The 16157-nt window shown below is 42.5% G+C and overlaps 1 protein-coding gene across 2 annotated transcripts; it reads left to right on the forward strand.

Moving 5' to 3' along the window:
• Nucleotides 1-668: 668 nt before the first annotated feature.
• LOC105566125 (adenylate cyclase type 8) lies at nt 669-15762 on the forward strand. 2 transcript variants are annotated; one of them, XM_012019877.1, is made up of 20 exons: nt 669-809; nt 2104-2152; nt 2860-3107; nt 3197-3354; nt 3852-4041; nt 4641-4825; nt 5154-5352; nt 6411-6569; nt 7344-7573; nt 7841-7977; nt 8210-8531; nt 8653-8859; nt 9228-9325; nt 9544-10065; nt 10223-10576; nt 10901-11138; nt 11212-11338; nt 11468-11574; nt 12221-12484; nt 13330-15762. In XM_012019877.1, exons 2-20 carry the CDS (start codon nt 2118-2120, stop codon nt 13546-13548), a joined length of 3999 nt encoding a protein of 1332 aa, XP_011875267.1. In that variant the 5' UTR covers nt 669-809; nt 2104-2117; the 3' UTR covers nt 13549-15762. The 2 variants fall into 2 exon arrangements, with proteins under 2 accessions (XP_011875267.1, XP_011875266.1); XM_012019876.1 differs by lacking the exon at nt 669-809 and having other exon boundaries at nt 2003-2152.
• Nucleotides 15763-16157: the final 395 nt, after the last annotated feature.

Below are 16157 nucleotides of genomic sequence, written 5' to 3' on the forward strand. Positions count from 1 at the left end.
CTGCTTGAAATTCGACAATGTAGTACCTGACTTTTTATTTTTTAAATTATCACCACTATCAACATATTTAAAAATCAACTTTTTTAAAAGTAGAACTTCTTACGAGTTCTAGACGATATGACCAGAGTTTTGAGTAGCGTTCGTTGAGTTCTACGTAAAAATATTTAGTGCCAAATATAAATTTTCCACTAATGCAATATAGAATTGTATCAACTTTTTTACTCTTTAGTAGTTTGTCTCAATAACGAAGCGAACGGATACTTAGTTTTAATAAAATTCGCTACGTGCCGCCACTGTCTCTGCTTCAATATTGAAATCGTAGTACGAATCGACGATAACTCAGACAGATATTATTTTTAAGCATAACTCAATATAATATGAATAAAGCGGACTTTTATTTTTAAATAACATGTAAATCATATCGATTACGTGCATTTTCCATTCATTGCTAGTGTACACCAACAGCAAATCAGAGAGACTTTCATTATCTCAAGTAAATTGAAAATTTACATTAAAAATGTGCTGCACAAAAGGCATTTCTTAATAGCATAATGGTAGCAACGTTATTCTGAAATGCTGGCTACGTCGACGATCGCGCCCCTTCTCCGGATCGTCGGATTCGACAAGGGGGGATGAACCGATGATGGGGGATGCGAGTTGAACTTTGTGGGCATCCCGTAGATCCCGCTCGTCGGCTCGTCAAGAAGCGCGCGCGCGATTTTCGAGTTCTTTCCGTAATTCCTTGGACTCGATGCCAGGACGTGACAGAAAGGAGTCGTCGTGCCCTTTGCTGAGGATTAACGATTAAGGTAAGCTATTCGCTATCGTGTTTAAACCATACTCTTTTTCGTTGAACTTCAAGACAAAGAAAAGCTCTGCCTTCGTAGAGGCGACATTTATTTCACGCAGATTGTTATCCAATTATATATTCTTGTTTATTGGAATTGCAACACAAGTCAAATAGAAATTTACGGATCAGGAATGCAAACTTTATTTTTCAGACTAGTTACAATGGAAATAAAATTTGCGATCACAACTTTTTAGTACTGCAATTTCGATAAACCGTAAACACATTTCATCTGTCTTTTTCATCTAAATCGCGATTGAACACTTCGTTTCTTCGTTCGAAGACGCGTCGAGTCGTGACGAAAATAATGAAGATATAACGAGTCTTGGACTCGCGTCTTGCAAAAATACGAAATGGCTGATGAAAAAAAGAGTATCGCAGAATTATTGACGACAATTTCTGCGAATTGAAAGCTACTGTGTAATCAATTAATCCTTAATTATTTGAAAAACAAGTTTATTCCATTTTTGTTAAGAAGATTTTATCTCTTGTTTTTTTTTCGTTATATAACGTACAAACCTTTATACGTTATATTTCTCTATATATGTACACTTATAATATATCACTGTATAAACTAATGCACACACATACACACACATATGCACGCACACGCGTTAAGCAATTATGTGTACAGAAAGACGAAGCATTAATGCATTTTGAAAGTACCTCCAATTCTAAATTAGATATAATCCGTCTTTTATGCTATTTCTTCTTCGCCGGATCTCGTATGTCGAGATGCGTCGTCGTGCTTCATTTCAATATTGATGAAGAAGTTGATAACACTTAGAACTATTAAAGGGACTTGAAAGTGTTAGAGAAAAAAAAAGTACGTAGGCGTCCCCGTGGAGGCGTTTTCGTCACGACCCGATACGCCGTGAGGAGAAAGGAAAAGATATGACACTTCGATCAGACGCCTCTCGCATCCCGCCGGTCGTGAAGCTAAAGAGTCAGGCCGGATTTCGTTGAACAGTCGATCGACACCACTGTCGTGCGCGATCGCGATCGTGGATCGGCCGATCTCTCTTGTCGGGGTCTCTCCTTGCCGGAGAGAGAGTTATCTTCTCGTGAAAAAGACGTTCGCCCTGGTCGCAACGTCGCCGTGGTGCGAACAAATCGTCGCTTCTTCGCAGTCAGTTTTCATTCAAGGTGTCTGTGAACAATGCCGGATGACGCTAAGGCACTTGTTGCCTTACTGACGATCACAACGTGAGCGATCAGTCGTGATCCGCGGATCATCGGGGAGATAATGATTACAGAACAGACCTGGAGCATGATGCTGGACAGCGATGTCACGAGCATCAACGAGTGAGTAATCGACGAGTCTTCTTCTCCGCGCGCGGAGTGCGAAGTTCGCTCGATCTGAACCGAAGACGAACGTGTTTTGTCTGACAAATTTTCTAGATTTCATTCTCGTCATTACTTTCGGAAGTGCTGCGTGCTACGAAAGCTGTCCTTTATAAACCGGTATTCTGAAAAATGCTCTTTATTTTTTATAACAGAGGTAATAAGATTCTCTTATTCTCTACAGTTCCTAAAAATTATACTTATTTAACATTAGCAATTTAATTATGTACACAATTTCGGCTTCAGCACAGTGTTTAAGACCAAAGGTTATTGGCGCGCGGTTTGCTCAGTTGAGAAAAAAAATTTATAGATACACAAACAATATTACTAGGCACTAAAGATCCAGCTCTCGACTATAGACCTTTCTATTGTTTGTGTTAATTCTCTTGTTTATTGGCAAGATTTTTCTACTTGCGGTCATAAGTATTTCCTCGAAGTCTCAACTCTAGGATAGATCCTAGGATAATTCCTTAAACTATACAACTGTAAAACGATATCAAAACGTAGAAACTTTCTCTATTTCTCTACACTCTATCAAAGCCTGAGCAATCAGATAGAATACGTTTGCGAGCAAATTTCACACTGCACGCCGCTATCGATCGAATCGATTGTCTTTCTTTCGTTATAATCAGCAAATCGATACATTACGCGCGACAATCGTGGGGCAGGTCGAGCATTTCGCCGAGGAAACAATTATGGATCAAGGCGGTGAAGAAACTGACCTCCGAGAGGCTGGGCCGGGAGGGACTGGCGGCGTGGGAGGGCCGGAAGTCCAACACGGATCCCGAGGTCGCCGCCGAAGAGAAGGACGCCGGCCAGGCACCCTCTGAGAATGACGAGGACTCGAACGGGGAACCGGAAGCCGCCGTTGGAGCAGAGGAGGCCGTGACCGATGAGGAGGCCCAGACCCAACGCGGTACGAAAGCTCGATGTGTCCGTCGTTCAGTTCGGCATAAAGCCCGCGGGGTGAAAAGGCTGGGAATGTGTGCGATTGTGTGGTTTTAGATGTCTTCAAGAAGGGGACGCTATACAAGGGGATATTCCTGCCCTCGCTGACCAACAGTTTTCATAACAAGCAGTTGGAGACGTCCTACCTTCTCTACTCGAATCGGCAGAGGCAGAAGTCCCTGATAATGCTGAACATCGTAGACCTCAGTCTGAAGGTGAGTGACACGAGAGCCGTGAGTAAATCAAATTTTATGATCCCTTAGAATAGTGTAGGATACCATTTTATTAACTAAAATCACGTAGGACCGTTATGTAGAGATCCATCTTAAATTCTCGAAATTCGTAAAAATCATTTAACTAAGTTGCAACTTTACATCACACAAAATTCCATAGTTTCTATAAAATAAATGTAAATGTCATCTTAAGCTTTTAAATTAGAGGGTTAAGATATCATCTTCAGTTTTTAATGCTATGTATCTTGTGAAGCTGTCGACAGATTCTAAATTATATTCTTATACTTCGCAAAGTCAACCAAATCGTGTGCAACGAATTTATATTTTATCCAATTTATCTTCACGATACGTATCCAACTTAAGTAAGTTCCAAGTCGCTTCTTGAGATTCTACGAAGATGACAGAAGATAACATAACAATTTCATGAAATGTAAATGTGTTCTCTGGTGACTGAGGAAACCTTTGTCGCGATCACGCAGATCACATTAACGGCGATCTGGCTTTGGCAACGGGACCCGAATGGCGGAGGACTCATCGAGGGATTGTCGTGGGCCGCGTGTTGCATGGCGGCGAATCTGGTCATCTGCGTGCTCGGCTGGTGGCGTTGCTTTTCTAACAATTACCTGTACTGGGCCTCGATATTCACTTGGTTATTAATAAACTCTCAAGGTGAGGCCCACGCGACTCATTCTGACCTATCGATTCCCATAATTATAACTCGGTACAATTATAATTACTCGATTTGGGAGTGTCGGGCGATCGCGCGAGGGACTTCGCTTCTTTCGCGCGAATGAGGCTCGATTTCGTAAACAAAACTATTGACCTAAGAGAAAGGAATTAATCATCTCTCCTCGATGGAAAGAATCGAGGCTAATAGCGATTAGTTTATCTCAATTTCGAGCGTGAAGACTGAAAACTTTCAAACTTGGTAACTTCGCTCCCAACTCTAGCGGACGAGGACGACACAAAACTTTTATATCGTTCTAATAACTTCGCTGGCCATCAATACCTCGTTGTATCGATTCCGCAGTTTCAATCGAATGGCCGCCTTGCTCCGCTGGCCAGAGTCGAGCGAACGTTCACCGGAGCGTGAAGCAAAGCGGAAATCAAGGCCGGTAGTTTTATCGGGCTCATTCTGAGATGCGCGCAAAAGTAATCTTCAAACAGTCTCCGTTCCAAGTCGTCCCGGATGTACTCCTGCCCTCGATCGCGCGCATTGGAAGAGGAAACGTACGTTTAGCAAGTAACGCCGCATTCCCCGTTTGCAGGTTTCATAGGTGCCGGTCTGAACTTCACCACGCAACAGCGGCTCATGTGGTACATACTCTTCGTCGTGTACGCGCCCTACGCGATGCTGCCTCTGCCGCTACGATGGTGCGTCCTCGCCGGCTACGGAACGGCGCTAACACACATGGTGATGGCCGGAATAAGTCTCCTGCAGAACTCCACATACGTGAGGAGACACACATCGTAGACTATTTCTGGAATTTGCAGTCAGAATCTCCCAACCCAAGGGAGATTTGTTTAGCCCGTGGACCCGCCGATCGTTTCGTTTTATGAAAAATAATGTTATTGGGTTATTTCGATGATGAACGAGCTCTCGTTGTGCGTGAAATTTTAATATCTGTCGGGAAAACGCCAAAATTCTGTTCGTAATTTCACTTTTTCGTGTTTAACTTGTAGTTTAATTTGAGGATTTCTCGACTCGATTGTAGATTCTTATTTTGCCCAATTCAAATTATCATCTTGAAATCTCCAAAATAATCTTGAATCTCTCACAGCCGCGAGACGCGGTGTGCATTATCCGCATGCTAACGACGAACGTGCTGCTGTACCTGGCCGTGAACCTGGCCGGCATGTATACCAAGTACCTGACGGACCGGGGACAACGGCAGGCCTTCCTGGAGACTCACCGTTCCACAGAGACGCGACAACGCACACAGAACGAGAACAATCGACAGGAAAAGCTGCTGCTTTCAGGTAAAGAAAAAACAATTCGGGCTATCCTACTTCTTCTCTTGCATTTTGGACATAAGCAACTATCCATCCAATTTTACTATTAATCTGAAACATCTTGGACGCGCTTCGGAAGTAAAACTTGTTGAAACCAAATCTACCATGGAAGAAGCGTGACCATTCTTCTTCTTTCTTTAGTCCAAGTTGTTGAAGTAAAATAGTTGCAAGGCTCAGGGACGCAGGAATTGATTTTTCCACCGACGTTTGCCTCGTGCCTTCAGTCGAAGCTGAAAGAAACGAGATTAGAGTATCCCTCAGTGGAAAACGGGAGGGAATCTTTGAGAGCTCCTCTCGCAGCTTCCGAAGAGGAACGACGGCGCGAGGCGGTCGCGCCGCGCCGCGGGGTCGTAACTAGGCTGGGTATTTATGTGCATATTTATCGTAACGCGCGGCGGGTAACTCGCCGCCGCTCGTCCGTGTAACTTGCTCGGCCGAGTGTCAAAAAGGGTCACTAGACACTCTCTCGGCCGATTGAGCCGACTGGACGCACGTTTTTCCAATAGCCTTTTGCGTGTTACGTCGCCGCGATCCCACCCGATATATCGATCCGCCGCTCTTCGTAGAGGCCGCTACGAAAATATACCCGTCGTCGAGGTACATTACGCTGGATTACATAAATACCACCTTTGACCCACTATCACTCGCTCCTATAACGCCGTAGAATTGTTTGTTTTCAGCAAATTGATACCGAAACTACATCGCGTGGCTTAGTTGCGCGAAATCGTAAGCCGGTGAAATTGCGAAGCTTCCTGGCATTTGAACTTCAGAAGCGAGGACAGTGGAGCCCTGTCTTTTTTTTTCAGATTCAACTAGACTTTCGCTTTCTCTCTGACATTTGAATTAATTATAAAGATTAACTGAAAGCGGAGAACATTTGCGAGAGATGGTTGTCTCGCCGAAGAAAAATGTATCGCGAATCGGTCAAAGATGCCGCGGAGGCTTGAGCCGCAGCACTCTTACGTTTCATCATCGCATTAATACGCGTGTCATGAAAAGATAATCAATAATTAATCCTGTTAAAGTGTTGCCCGACTTTGTCGCCAAGGAAATGATCCGCGACATCTCCCGCGAGACGGCACGTGGTGGGACGATATCGTTCACGCCGAATCAGTTCCACCGGATATACATCCACCGTTATGAGAACGTCAGCATCCTCTTTGCCGACATCAAGGGATTTACGGGTATGCCGCACTCGTTGTAAAAGAAAGAACTTCACTTAATTCGATATATTAATTAACTTTAAATGACGGATTAAGCATTGAATTTAATATACAGGGTGTTATGTAATAACCGCCTCACCTATTATTTACGGATAGAGCGGACTAGACCGAGTCAAAAAGTCCTCTACCATTTTGCAATTTTCGCAATAATTAACAAGTTATTAATTATTAAAAATTGCCCGGCCTACCGCCCAATTCAAGAGCGCGGCGAGATACGGCCGTCCCGCGATTGGCATTGCTAGGCGCGCGGGAAGTTGTTTATTATACATAGCCGTTACCGTGTGTCCTGGCCCCGCCTTGAATTGGGCGGTAGGCGGGGCCAGGACAGCGCTTTTTAATAATTAATAACTCGATAACTATTGCGAAAATTGCAAAATGATACAAGACTTTTCGACTCAGTCTAGCCGGCTCTATCCATAAATGAGGCAGCACACCCATTACTGTCGTCCGATTTTTTAAATTAATTTCTCGTTTATTATTGAGAATATCGCAAAATGGTACGTTTTTCGTTTATCTCAGTCCGTTCTATTTTCTCACGAGTTTCGTAAAAAGATGTATAATTCACCTTGTATATACATATATACATATACACATATGCAATATATGTGTGTACAATATACTAAATAAGATGTTACATTATTTAACTGAAATTAATTAATTATACGTGAAAATTCTACAAGTCATATAAAGCTGTGTGATAGCACACGGTAACGATTTGCGATGATATTTTCGAAGCTCTGGCAAGTCAGTGCAGCGCCCAGGAGCTGGTGAAGGTCCTGAACGACCTCTTCGCCCGTTTCGATAGGCTCTCGGCAGAGAACCACTGTTTACGCATCAAGCTCCTCGGCGATTGTTATTATTGCATCTCCGGCCTGCCGATCGCTAGGAGCGATCACGCCCACTGCTGCGTCGAGATGGGCTTGCACATGATAAAGGCCATACGAGACGTTAGATTCACCACGAAGGTACTGGAATCTCTCCCGTATAAACGTCTTTAGGATAAAAAAAGACAATTTTTTTGAAGCACCTTTAAAACTGGCGTTTGTGTTCCGCAAACACATTTGTAACTCGTTATTAATGTTACGCCGCATACCAGGAGCCTTAATTTCATTCCATCATTCTTGGTTGCGAAAAAAGTCTAATGTTCTAAAAATATCTAAAGTAAAAATAAAGTCAATTTTATATTTTAAACGCGTTTAATTTTAACTTCTTCTCATCTTCCTCTGGCACAGGTGGACTTGAACATGAGGATAGGAATACACAGCGGATCGGTGCTATGCGGGGTCTTGGGCCTGCGGAAGTGGCAGTTCGACGTGTGGTCCTACGACGTGACACTCGCGAATCATCTTGAGAGCGGAGGAATACCAGGGTACGGAGAAGAAATGCACCGTGCATTACAAAATTAATAATATTACAATGCATGATTAATAACATTTCTTACCTATTTATGTGCTCTCTTAGCTCTCCGATATCTCAAGAAAGTACATAAATTTACAAATTTTGAAGACATTTGAGTTCCCATCATCCGCGCCATCTTGTTGAAACCGTCTATAAAATTCTATAAAATTCACGAGTAAAACGAGGGATTTATCTTGTTACAGGAGGGTACATATTTCCGCCGACACTCTCAAGTGCCTGAACGACGTTTATGAGGTGGAGCCCGGCTACGGTTGCGAGCGGGACAATTATCTGAAGGACAGAAACGTGGTGACGTACCTCATCAAGCAAGTGGAGCCCCTCAAGTCCAGGCGAAGACAGTCGTCGAAGCCGAAGGTCTGGACGGAGGAAGAGTTGGCCGCGAATAAGAACAAGAAGAGTTTCAAAGTGAACAATCCGCACGCAGTGAACAGCAACGCGCAGCAACCGGGTTCCATGGACGACGATATCGGAGTTGACTGGACCCCTGAAATCCCGTTCGAGAATGTGAGCGTTAAAAGAAAAATACAAATATATCTAATTAATAAGAAATCAATTGAATTCATAATCACGCGACAAATGCAATTAGTAATAAATGCTGTTTACTTTATTTACTTCGCAATCGTAGCTGAACACAGCTACGTCGGTGAGTAACTTGGAGTCCGAGTACTTAGAAGAGGAGAACGGTCAACCAGCCAAGCCGAGCAACAAAGCGGCCTCGACGACATCCGTTGAGAAGAAGGGCGCCATCGAAACCGCCAGCAATAAACGCATGAGATCGGCAAACATAAACGCATGGACTTTGCGCTATAACGACGAGAGCCTGGAATCCAAGGTAAAATCAGTCAGCGTTGACATTAGTTTATTACATCTTGCCTCAGTCTTGATTTCAAATTACTAAAAAAAATTATGATAAATACATACATATGCACAATTTCTACGGGATCTTTTATTAAAATTAAATTACATGAATTGTAATCCAGTTTATAAAGCTCATAATAAACACAAAGGAATATAGGACTAAGAGCCATCACAGGATGTTAGTGTCTAAATAATTTATCGCAAAAAAATATTACCTCAGGGTTTGAAACCTGGACCTTCTACTCTCTAGGCGGACGTCTCAATTCGACCACTGAGGCATGTGGTAATATTTATCGCAATAAACAGTCTAACGTTGTTTCCCCGTTACTTCTTGTTTTTCAGTTCGACCAATTACGAGAAGACATGTTCAAGTCCAACATGATATGCTGCTTCGTCATATGGCTCTTCATCGCTGTCTGCCAGGCTATAATCTTGTCTGAGTGAGTACACTTAAGCAAGCCAGAAACTAATCGACCAAGTTGCTGACTTCCTACCTTTCAGCCACAACCCTAGTAGCACAGTGCGTTGGCTGAACATTGGTCCAACACAACCAGATATTGGGCCAACGTTTAACCAATGTTTGGTCAACGCACTGTGCTACTAGGGAAATTTTGTTACGAATCAAATAACTATACTTCAACTTTTATCAATATCGCAGTTGCATGATTCTCCTGATCTCGTTGCTGGTGACTACGGTAATCCTGGTGGCATCGTCAATCCTAGTGATGGCAGAGGAGTTCAAGGGCATGCCGACGTACTTTCAGCACACATCGTCCATGCTGGTGCACAACAAGAAGCACCGCACCGTCTTCATTTGCGGCGTCATCAGCCTGATGATGCTGACGTCCATCATCGGCGTGTTGACCTGTCCCATGGTGCGCCCTCACCAGGAAGTGATGGTGCTGGAGCAACAGCAGATACCGACGACGATCGCGGTGGCACCGCTCCCGGTGCCGGAGAAGTTGACGGCGACCACCGCGAGGTCGAGCCTGGACCACCTTGTCCTTACGTTCCTGGAGGCTGCTCTAAGCGATGAATCCACTGAGGGAGGAAAGACCGTCGCTTCGACGGAGAACAACACTCTGGAAACGGGATCCAGCAATATCGAACTGAAGCTGACACGAGTGGTGAACGACAGGGCGCCTGGAAGAAGCAGAAGAGAGTTTTTCAGATTCTATAGGTGCGTTTGTTTTGTCGCGTACGTCAATTCCCGTAAATTCGGACTAACATTGTCGCGGTAACGATTATAAAATCGTGGAGAACTTATTTTATAAATTAGTTATAGTAAGTAAAACAGTTATGATTTCCTTACGAATAGAACGAACGTATTATCACAGGTATGAGCAGCATTACGAGAAACCGGAAGCTGGGAGCCGGCATTACAGACGAGTCGCACGCAAACGCGACATCGAGGGTGGCTCCCAAAGAAAACTCCTCTCCGTCGCAGAGGGGAAGAGTCACGTTCGCTCGAAACGGTTAATTCTGAAAAGCCCCGAGGAGCTTGAGAAAGCTGGTTGCATCCGGCCGGAGTATGTGGTGTTCACGTGGATCCTATGCCTGATCGCGCTCGCTTCAGCCTTAAAGCTATACTATCTGGTGAAGACTGCGCTGGCCGCGGCGATCGTTCTGGTGTACGCGGTGCTGATCCTCGTCGTGTGTAAGGGCATGTTCACCGAGAGAGACAGGAACGCGTAAGTCGTTCGGATCGATGATTAAACTATTGAAGGGCTTTGAAACTTTCACCCTTCAAATGCCTCTCAGCATTAAGTATGCAATGAAACATTTAATTTGTACGAGAAGATGTACTTAACACTTCTGTTAATCCATAAGTAATAAGGAATAAGAGCAATATTTGTGTCGAAGAGGCCCGAGAATGTGCGACGAAACTTGTATTTCAACAGCTGAGTTGTAAAATTATTTATAGCTTTCAATTTCACTCCGAGTTTCTGGTTTGATAGCAATCAGAAAATTTGTCATGCATCGTCCATTCCGTGGTATCTTAATTTCTCTTTTAGATCGGCGATATCTCTACCGGCGCAGATGCTGACCTTCCTCACGGTCTTCCTCGTGATGGTAACGTATCATGGTAGACTGGTGGAGGTGACGTCGCGCCTGGACTTCCTGTGGAAGCAACAGGCCGAGAGAGAGTTGAGCGACATGATCGAATCGCGACATAACAATATGCAGCTCCTGAAGAACATCCTGCCAGACCACGTGGCGCATCATTTCCTCACGACGGATCGCGCGCCGGAAGTAGGGCCTGATTTTATTTCATTTAGCAGGCAAATACGTCACGCTGTTGCTAATATCTCTTCGTTAATGCCAGGAGCTCTACTCGCAGTCGCGGGACAAGGTCGGCGTGATGTTCGCCAGCGTGCCGAACTTTACGGAATTTTATTCGGAGGACGTAAATAAGGGGATGGAATGCATTCGCCTGCTTAACGAAATTATCGGTACGACTATCTGTTGTTAAATTAGCCGTTGGCGATATCGAGATCGATGTATATCCTTTCTATCATATTTTCTTAAGACTCTCGTAACATTAATATTTTGACGTGTACTTTGTAACTTGCAATACATAGCTGACTTCGACGAGCTGCTGGACGAGATACCGTTTCAGTGCATCGAGAAGATAAAGACGGTCGGCGCTACTTACATGGCTGCCTCGGGCCTGAATCCCAGCCAAACCGTAATAATATTAATATAAAAAATACTTTATATATAATATATATATTGTATGTCTCTGTATCTCTCTAACGAGATATACAAGATGTAAAATCACTCGGATATTCTTTTCACTAAAAATTCTTCGCCTTATTTAGATATTTTTCTTAACGAAAATGTCACTTGGTTGTTAGATTTTAATTTGAAAATTAATTACAAAAATACATAACGTAAGAAATTGGAAAAATGGAAAAGTTGAAATCGAATACAATGAAAATATGACTCAAAAATAGAATAAAAGTTACTTAAAATCTTTACACATTACATTTTTTAAATTAACTCTCTTTTTAGAACTCGAGTACTCGAGTACCAATTGTAAAAGATTTAATTCATCACGATAGAAACTTACAAACATAATACATTTCGAATCCTGCTCATTCCAAAAATCGAAACTAACTTACTCGGACTTCAAGTACAATGTACATTATTTCTCTCTCTCTCTTATTATAAATATTATTCAAATTCTAAAAGGAAATTTGATTATTGGATGCAATTCGAATTTTTAAGTGCACATTCTAATAACTTGATCTCATCTCTGATACACATTAACAGTAAGAAGGCTTAACTTGGACAAAACGATATAGGATGCAAGAATAAGATTTATATTGCAGGGTAACAGTGGCGACGATATGGAGCACCTGTGCAGTCTGGTGGATTACGCGGTGGCCATGCGCCACCGTCTCGAGGACGTGAACGTTCACTCGTTCAACAACTTTGACCTGCGAGTGGGCATCAGCTGCGGGCCTCTCGTAGGCGGCGTGATCGGGGCCCGGAAGCCGGTCTTCGACATATGGGGCAACACCGTGAATGAAGCCTCCAGGATGGACTCCACCGGTGTGATGGGCAAGATACAAGTCCCGCACGACATCGCCAGGGTAACAATAACATTTTTGATGACACAACAGAAATCATTCTTGATAAACTTAAACTTATCGCAGCCTCGTACAGTAAAAAATAAAATATTATATGTATAACTAAATCGGTAATCTCCTCTCTCGAATTAAATAAGATTGGCTTATTATATTGAGATGAGGGTAACATATATAAATTTAAGCTTGTATATTCTTGCGTTTAGAATATGTTTTCTTGCAATATATTATAAAGGCCTGTGTCCACGATGCTAGAACTTGGTCCGAGTCCTAGTTCCGAGAAATGTGCAGCCAACTAACTTGTAACTTTTATGGAATAGCTGCAAGTTGATTGGCTGCCCAGAGAACATGCATGTCTTAAAGATGTCTTTTAGACATGCATGTTCTCTGGGTACACATTTCTCGAAATTAGAGCTCAGACCAAGTTTTAGCATCGTGGACACAGGCCTTAATGGATGTACTAACATTACTTTATTCTAAATTTAAGAATCTTTCACTTGAAATTAAAAGATTCCTTTTTTTCAATAACAAATACGATTTATATGATCGCTATATCGATCCTATGTCATGATAGATCGAAGTGTACTAGCATTTGATCTTTTCTGCGAGAAATCTTTCTGTGTAATAATGATTTTTAAAAAAGCGAGTCTCGAGTTTCGTATACATTACATAAATTATATTTTAATTTTTTGTATATCGATACTTGGAAAGGTGAAACGCAGGGCGACGCTTCGATAACATTTTCGTGCAATTAATTTACGCATCTTGCCCTCGATTATACGTGTATTTTCTTAAAAAAAAAATAGCAATTGGAAATCGCGCTAATTCATCAATTTATCGTATGCGAGCAGTTTCTGGAATCGAGGGGTTACCAGACTCAGAAGCGCGGGCTAATCGAGGTGAAGGGGAAGGGCACGATGGAGACGTACTTCGTGCTGGGCAAAGCCACCCTGCAGCAGGAGGGCACCCCCAGGCACAGGAGCACCTGCCGCAGCCTGGCCGCGGTGGTCTACGGTGTGGTTCAGGCGCGTCGCAAGCAGATCAAAAAGCAGGCGATGCGAAGAACATAGATTGAGAACTTCCGAGAATAGTTCTCCGTGTATAGCTTTGCCGATGCTGTCAGATTGGCGCGGAGGGATCTCGCCGAGCGCAACAAAATTGCGCAACTTTATATCTCCGACGGTCCACGTTGCACGTGTACTTCATTTCAGAGATAAATTATTCCAATTCTCGTAAAAAAAGAAAGAAAGAAAACGTACGACATACCGTCAGTAAAACGCCGATATTAGTGGGGAAAGAAGCGACAAATCTTTGCGCCAATCTGATGGATAAGCGCGACAAATAATCGAGCAGATATACTTAGGTCTTGAAAAGGACTTCTATCCAATTTCACTTCCGTGTCATCTTGCCACAAAGTATTGAATGTATATAGCACTTAAAATAAATAATCGATCTTATACAAACATGAGTTACGCCCTTTTCCATTGGAACTTTAATCACAAGTTTTGCTCGTTACAAGAAAATAATTCTAACATTTGCTACTTCGAAATAACAAAAAAAAAATTGCATCATCGCGCGAATATAACGAGGAAGCTGATGACGATCGTTAATTTTATCACAGAACAGTATTATAAAGTATGCTCACTGTTAGAGACATTATTGTTATTGTTATTATTATTATGCTCATGTAATCATGGCGATCGGTGACAGGTGGAAATGCACAAAGTCTCTGGCTCCGTGTAACCTCGTATATTACACATTATTACGGTAAACACAATATTTATAATCGTAATAATAATCCATGATAATAATGGCAATAATGATAATCATAATAAGGCTACCTACAGGGTGGCCGCCGCCGCGCGAGGGGCCACCGCACCTGCCCGGCCGAGACGATCGGCCGGCTCGACTGTACACGACTTTTACAACATACTCGAATAATTAATCTAATTTTACATATTAATCATTAGACAATTCATTACAATTACGAACCTAGTCAGAAGAACGTCACGATACGTAGGAAGGACCGCACGCCTCCCTTTCCCTCAAGATCACACGCATGTCTCTCGCTTACCGTTAATCGGCTATCATCAGCAAAATTTCGCATCCTCCGAGGAAGAATTCCAAGGACGAAAAGTATACGCTTCGCTTCGTCGCAGAGAAATTCGGATATAACATTGGACACCGTTGTATTAAAGCGAAACAAAAACCACATCTTCTTGATCCGTTTGTCATTTTTTCTCTTTTTTTTCTTGGAATAAAACTATACTCGCTAATAAGAACCTTTCTCCTTAAATTTTTCAATTTCTACATCGAATGCTAAACAACATTTGCTCTAATTTACATTGAAATATATTAATTTTGAAAAAGTGAAGATAAATATGGTTTACAATTATTATAGTTTACGTCGTAGTTACAGCCTTCCTCAGACTAACAATAAGAGTCAATAGAGACAATTTTCTTGCCGAGGATGCTCGGAAAATTTTGCTCGATTCGCGGAGCTGATTGCTTTCTCCGAGGGACAAAGGGGGACTTGTCTCATTTAAGATATAAAGGCACTGTACACGTAATGAACATACAATTAGAAGAGCGCTAAAAAGGCGGTCCGGATGATGCTTCCTTTCCCCTCTTTCATCTCTCGCCACTACCACTTTCTCTCGACAGGTAAAACGTGCCCCGTTTAAAAATATCGCTTCGATCTACAATATGTCTGTCGCTTTAAAATACGGCCATTAGATTGCGGCGCTTAAAATAGGGGAGCGGTTTCCTTCGTTTCTAGCTGCATTGGTCGAGACTAACTTCTTCGTTCCTCCTCGTCTAGATTAGTCTAGCTTCAGTTTAAGGAAAAATAGATGACTATGATCGGATTGGATGCGCGGTAACTATTTATTATTATTTTATTATTATTATTATTATTACACGGGGGGTGAACTCTCGTGGTGGGAAAGATTGCGGAAAACAGGGGATGGGGGCGCGAAAACGATTGGTCAATGCGATCAGAAGTCAAGAAAACGCTCCTGGCTTAAAGGTGGGATCCTCTCACGTTTATCACAATTTGGCAGTGAACGTTTTCACGTTGTTGTTGTCGTCAAGAAATACATAGCTTACTGCGACATAGTGTTCAGCCGTGTCCCTTTTCGAAAGCTATACACATATACATATATACGATTGCTAGCTACAACGGTTCCCTATACACACATATGTACATATACATATATATGTATATAGAATGTCCCGTAGAGATCGCAGAAACGCTTATGGGTAAATTTTTCGGACTATTTTAAGACAAAGTTCTTAATACGCGAAACGTTCAGGCTGCAATAGTTTTCGTTTCAATTACAAGTTCTCGCGCTTAAGTACAACACGTAGCACCAGGACATGAAACTAGCGACAGATTTGCAGTAGATTTTACGCAAGCAAGAAGATGTTCTTTGACAGCTTGCATTTTAAGTTTCTCTTTCGCATCATTTTCAATAAAATGTCACCTGTACAGATAGTAAACTGTACATTTGCGCGAATATTAGGAAAAGCAAATGCAGTTTCTTTGCATACGTAATCTCGAGATCGATACTGAGAAGAAGAGCAAGAGTCAGTTTTCGCCTTTTAGCACTGTGCGTTGTCCCGGAGCACTTGAACTTTGGATGCTTCTAATTAAAAAGAAAGCTACTGCAACCTGAAC

The sequence above is a fragment of the Vollenhovia emeryi genome, unplaced genomic scaffold (genome assembly GCF_000949405.1).
Source record: "Vollenhovia emeryi isolate VEMERY1.0 unplaced genomic scaffold, V.emery_V1.0 DF939147.1, whole genome shotgun sequence".
Classification (NCBI taxonomy): Eukaryota; Metazoa; Arthropoda; class Insecta; order Hymenoptera; family Formicidae; genus Vollenhovia; species Vollenhovia emeryi.

What these genes read in the sequence shown, in the direction of transcription:
- LOC105566125 (XM_012019876.1), top strand. Translation starts at nt 2,094, where the DNA reads ATGATTACAGAACAGACCTGGAGCATGATGCTGGACAGCGATGTCACG. An exon ending in GTTATTAATAAACTCTCAAG is followed by an intron (nt 4,042 to 4,640) that starts GTGAGGCCCACG and finishes CCCCGTTTGCAG; the next exon opens with GTTTCATAGGTGCCGGTCTG. An exon ending in GAGAGCGGAGGAATACCAGG is followed by an intron (nt 7,978 to 8,209) that starts GTACGGAGAAGA and finishes ATCTTGTTACAG; the next exon opens with GAGGGTACATATTTCCGCCG.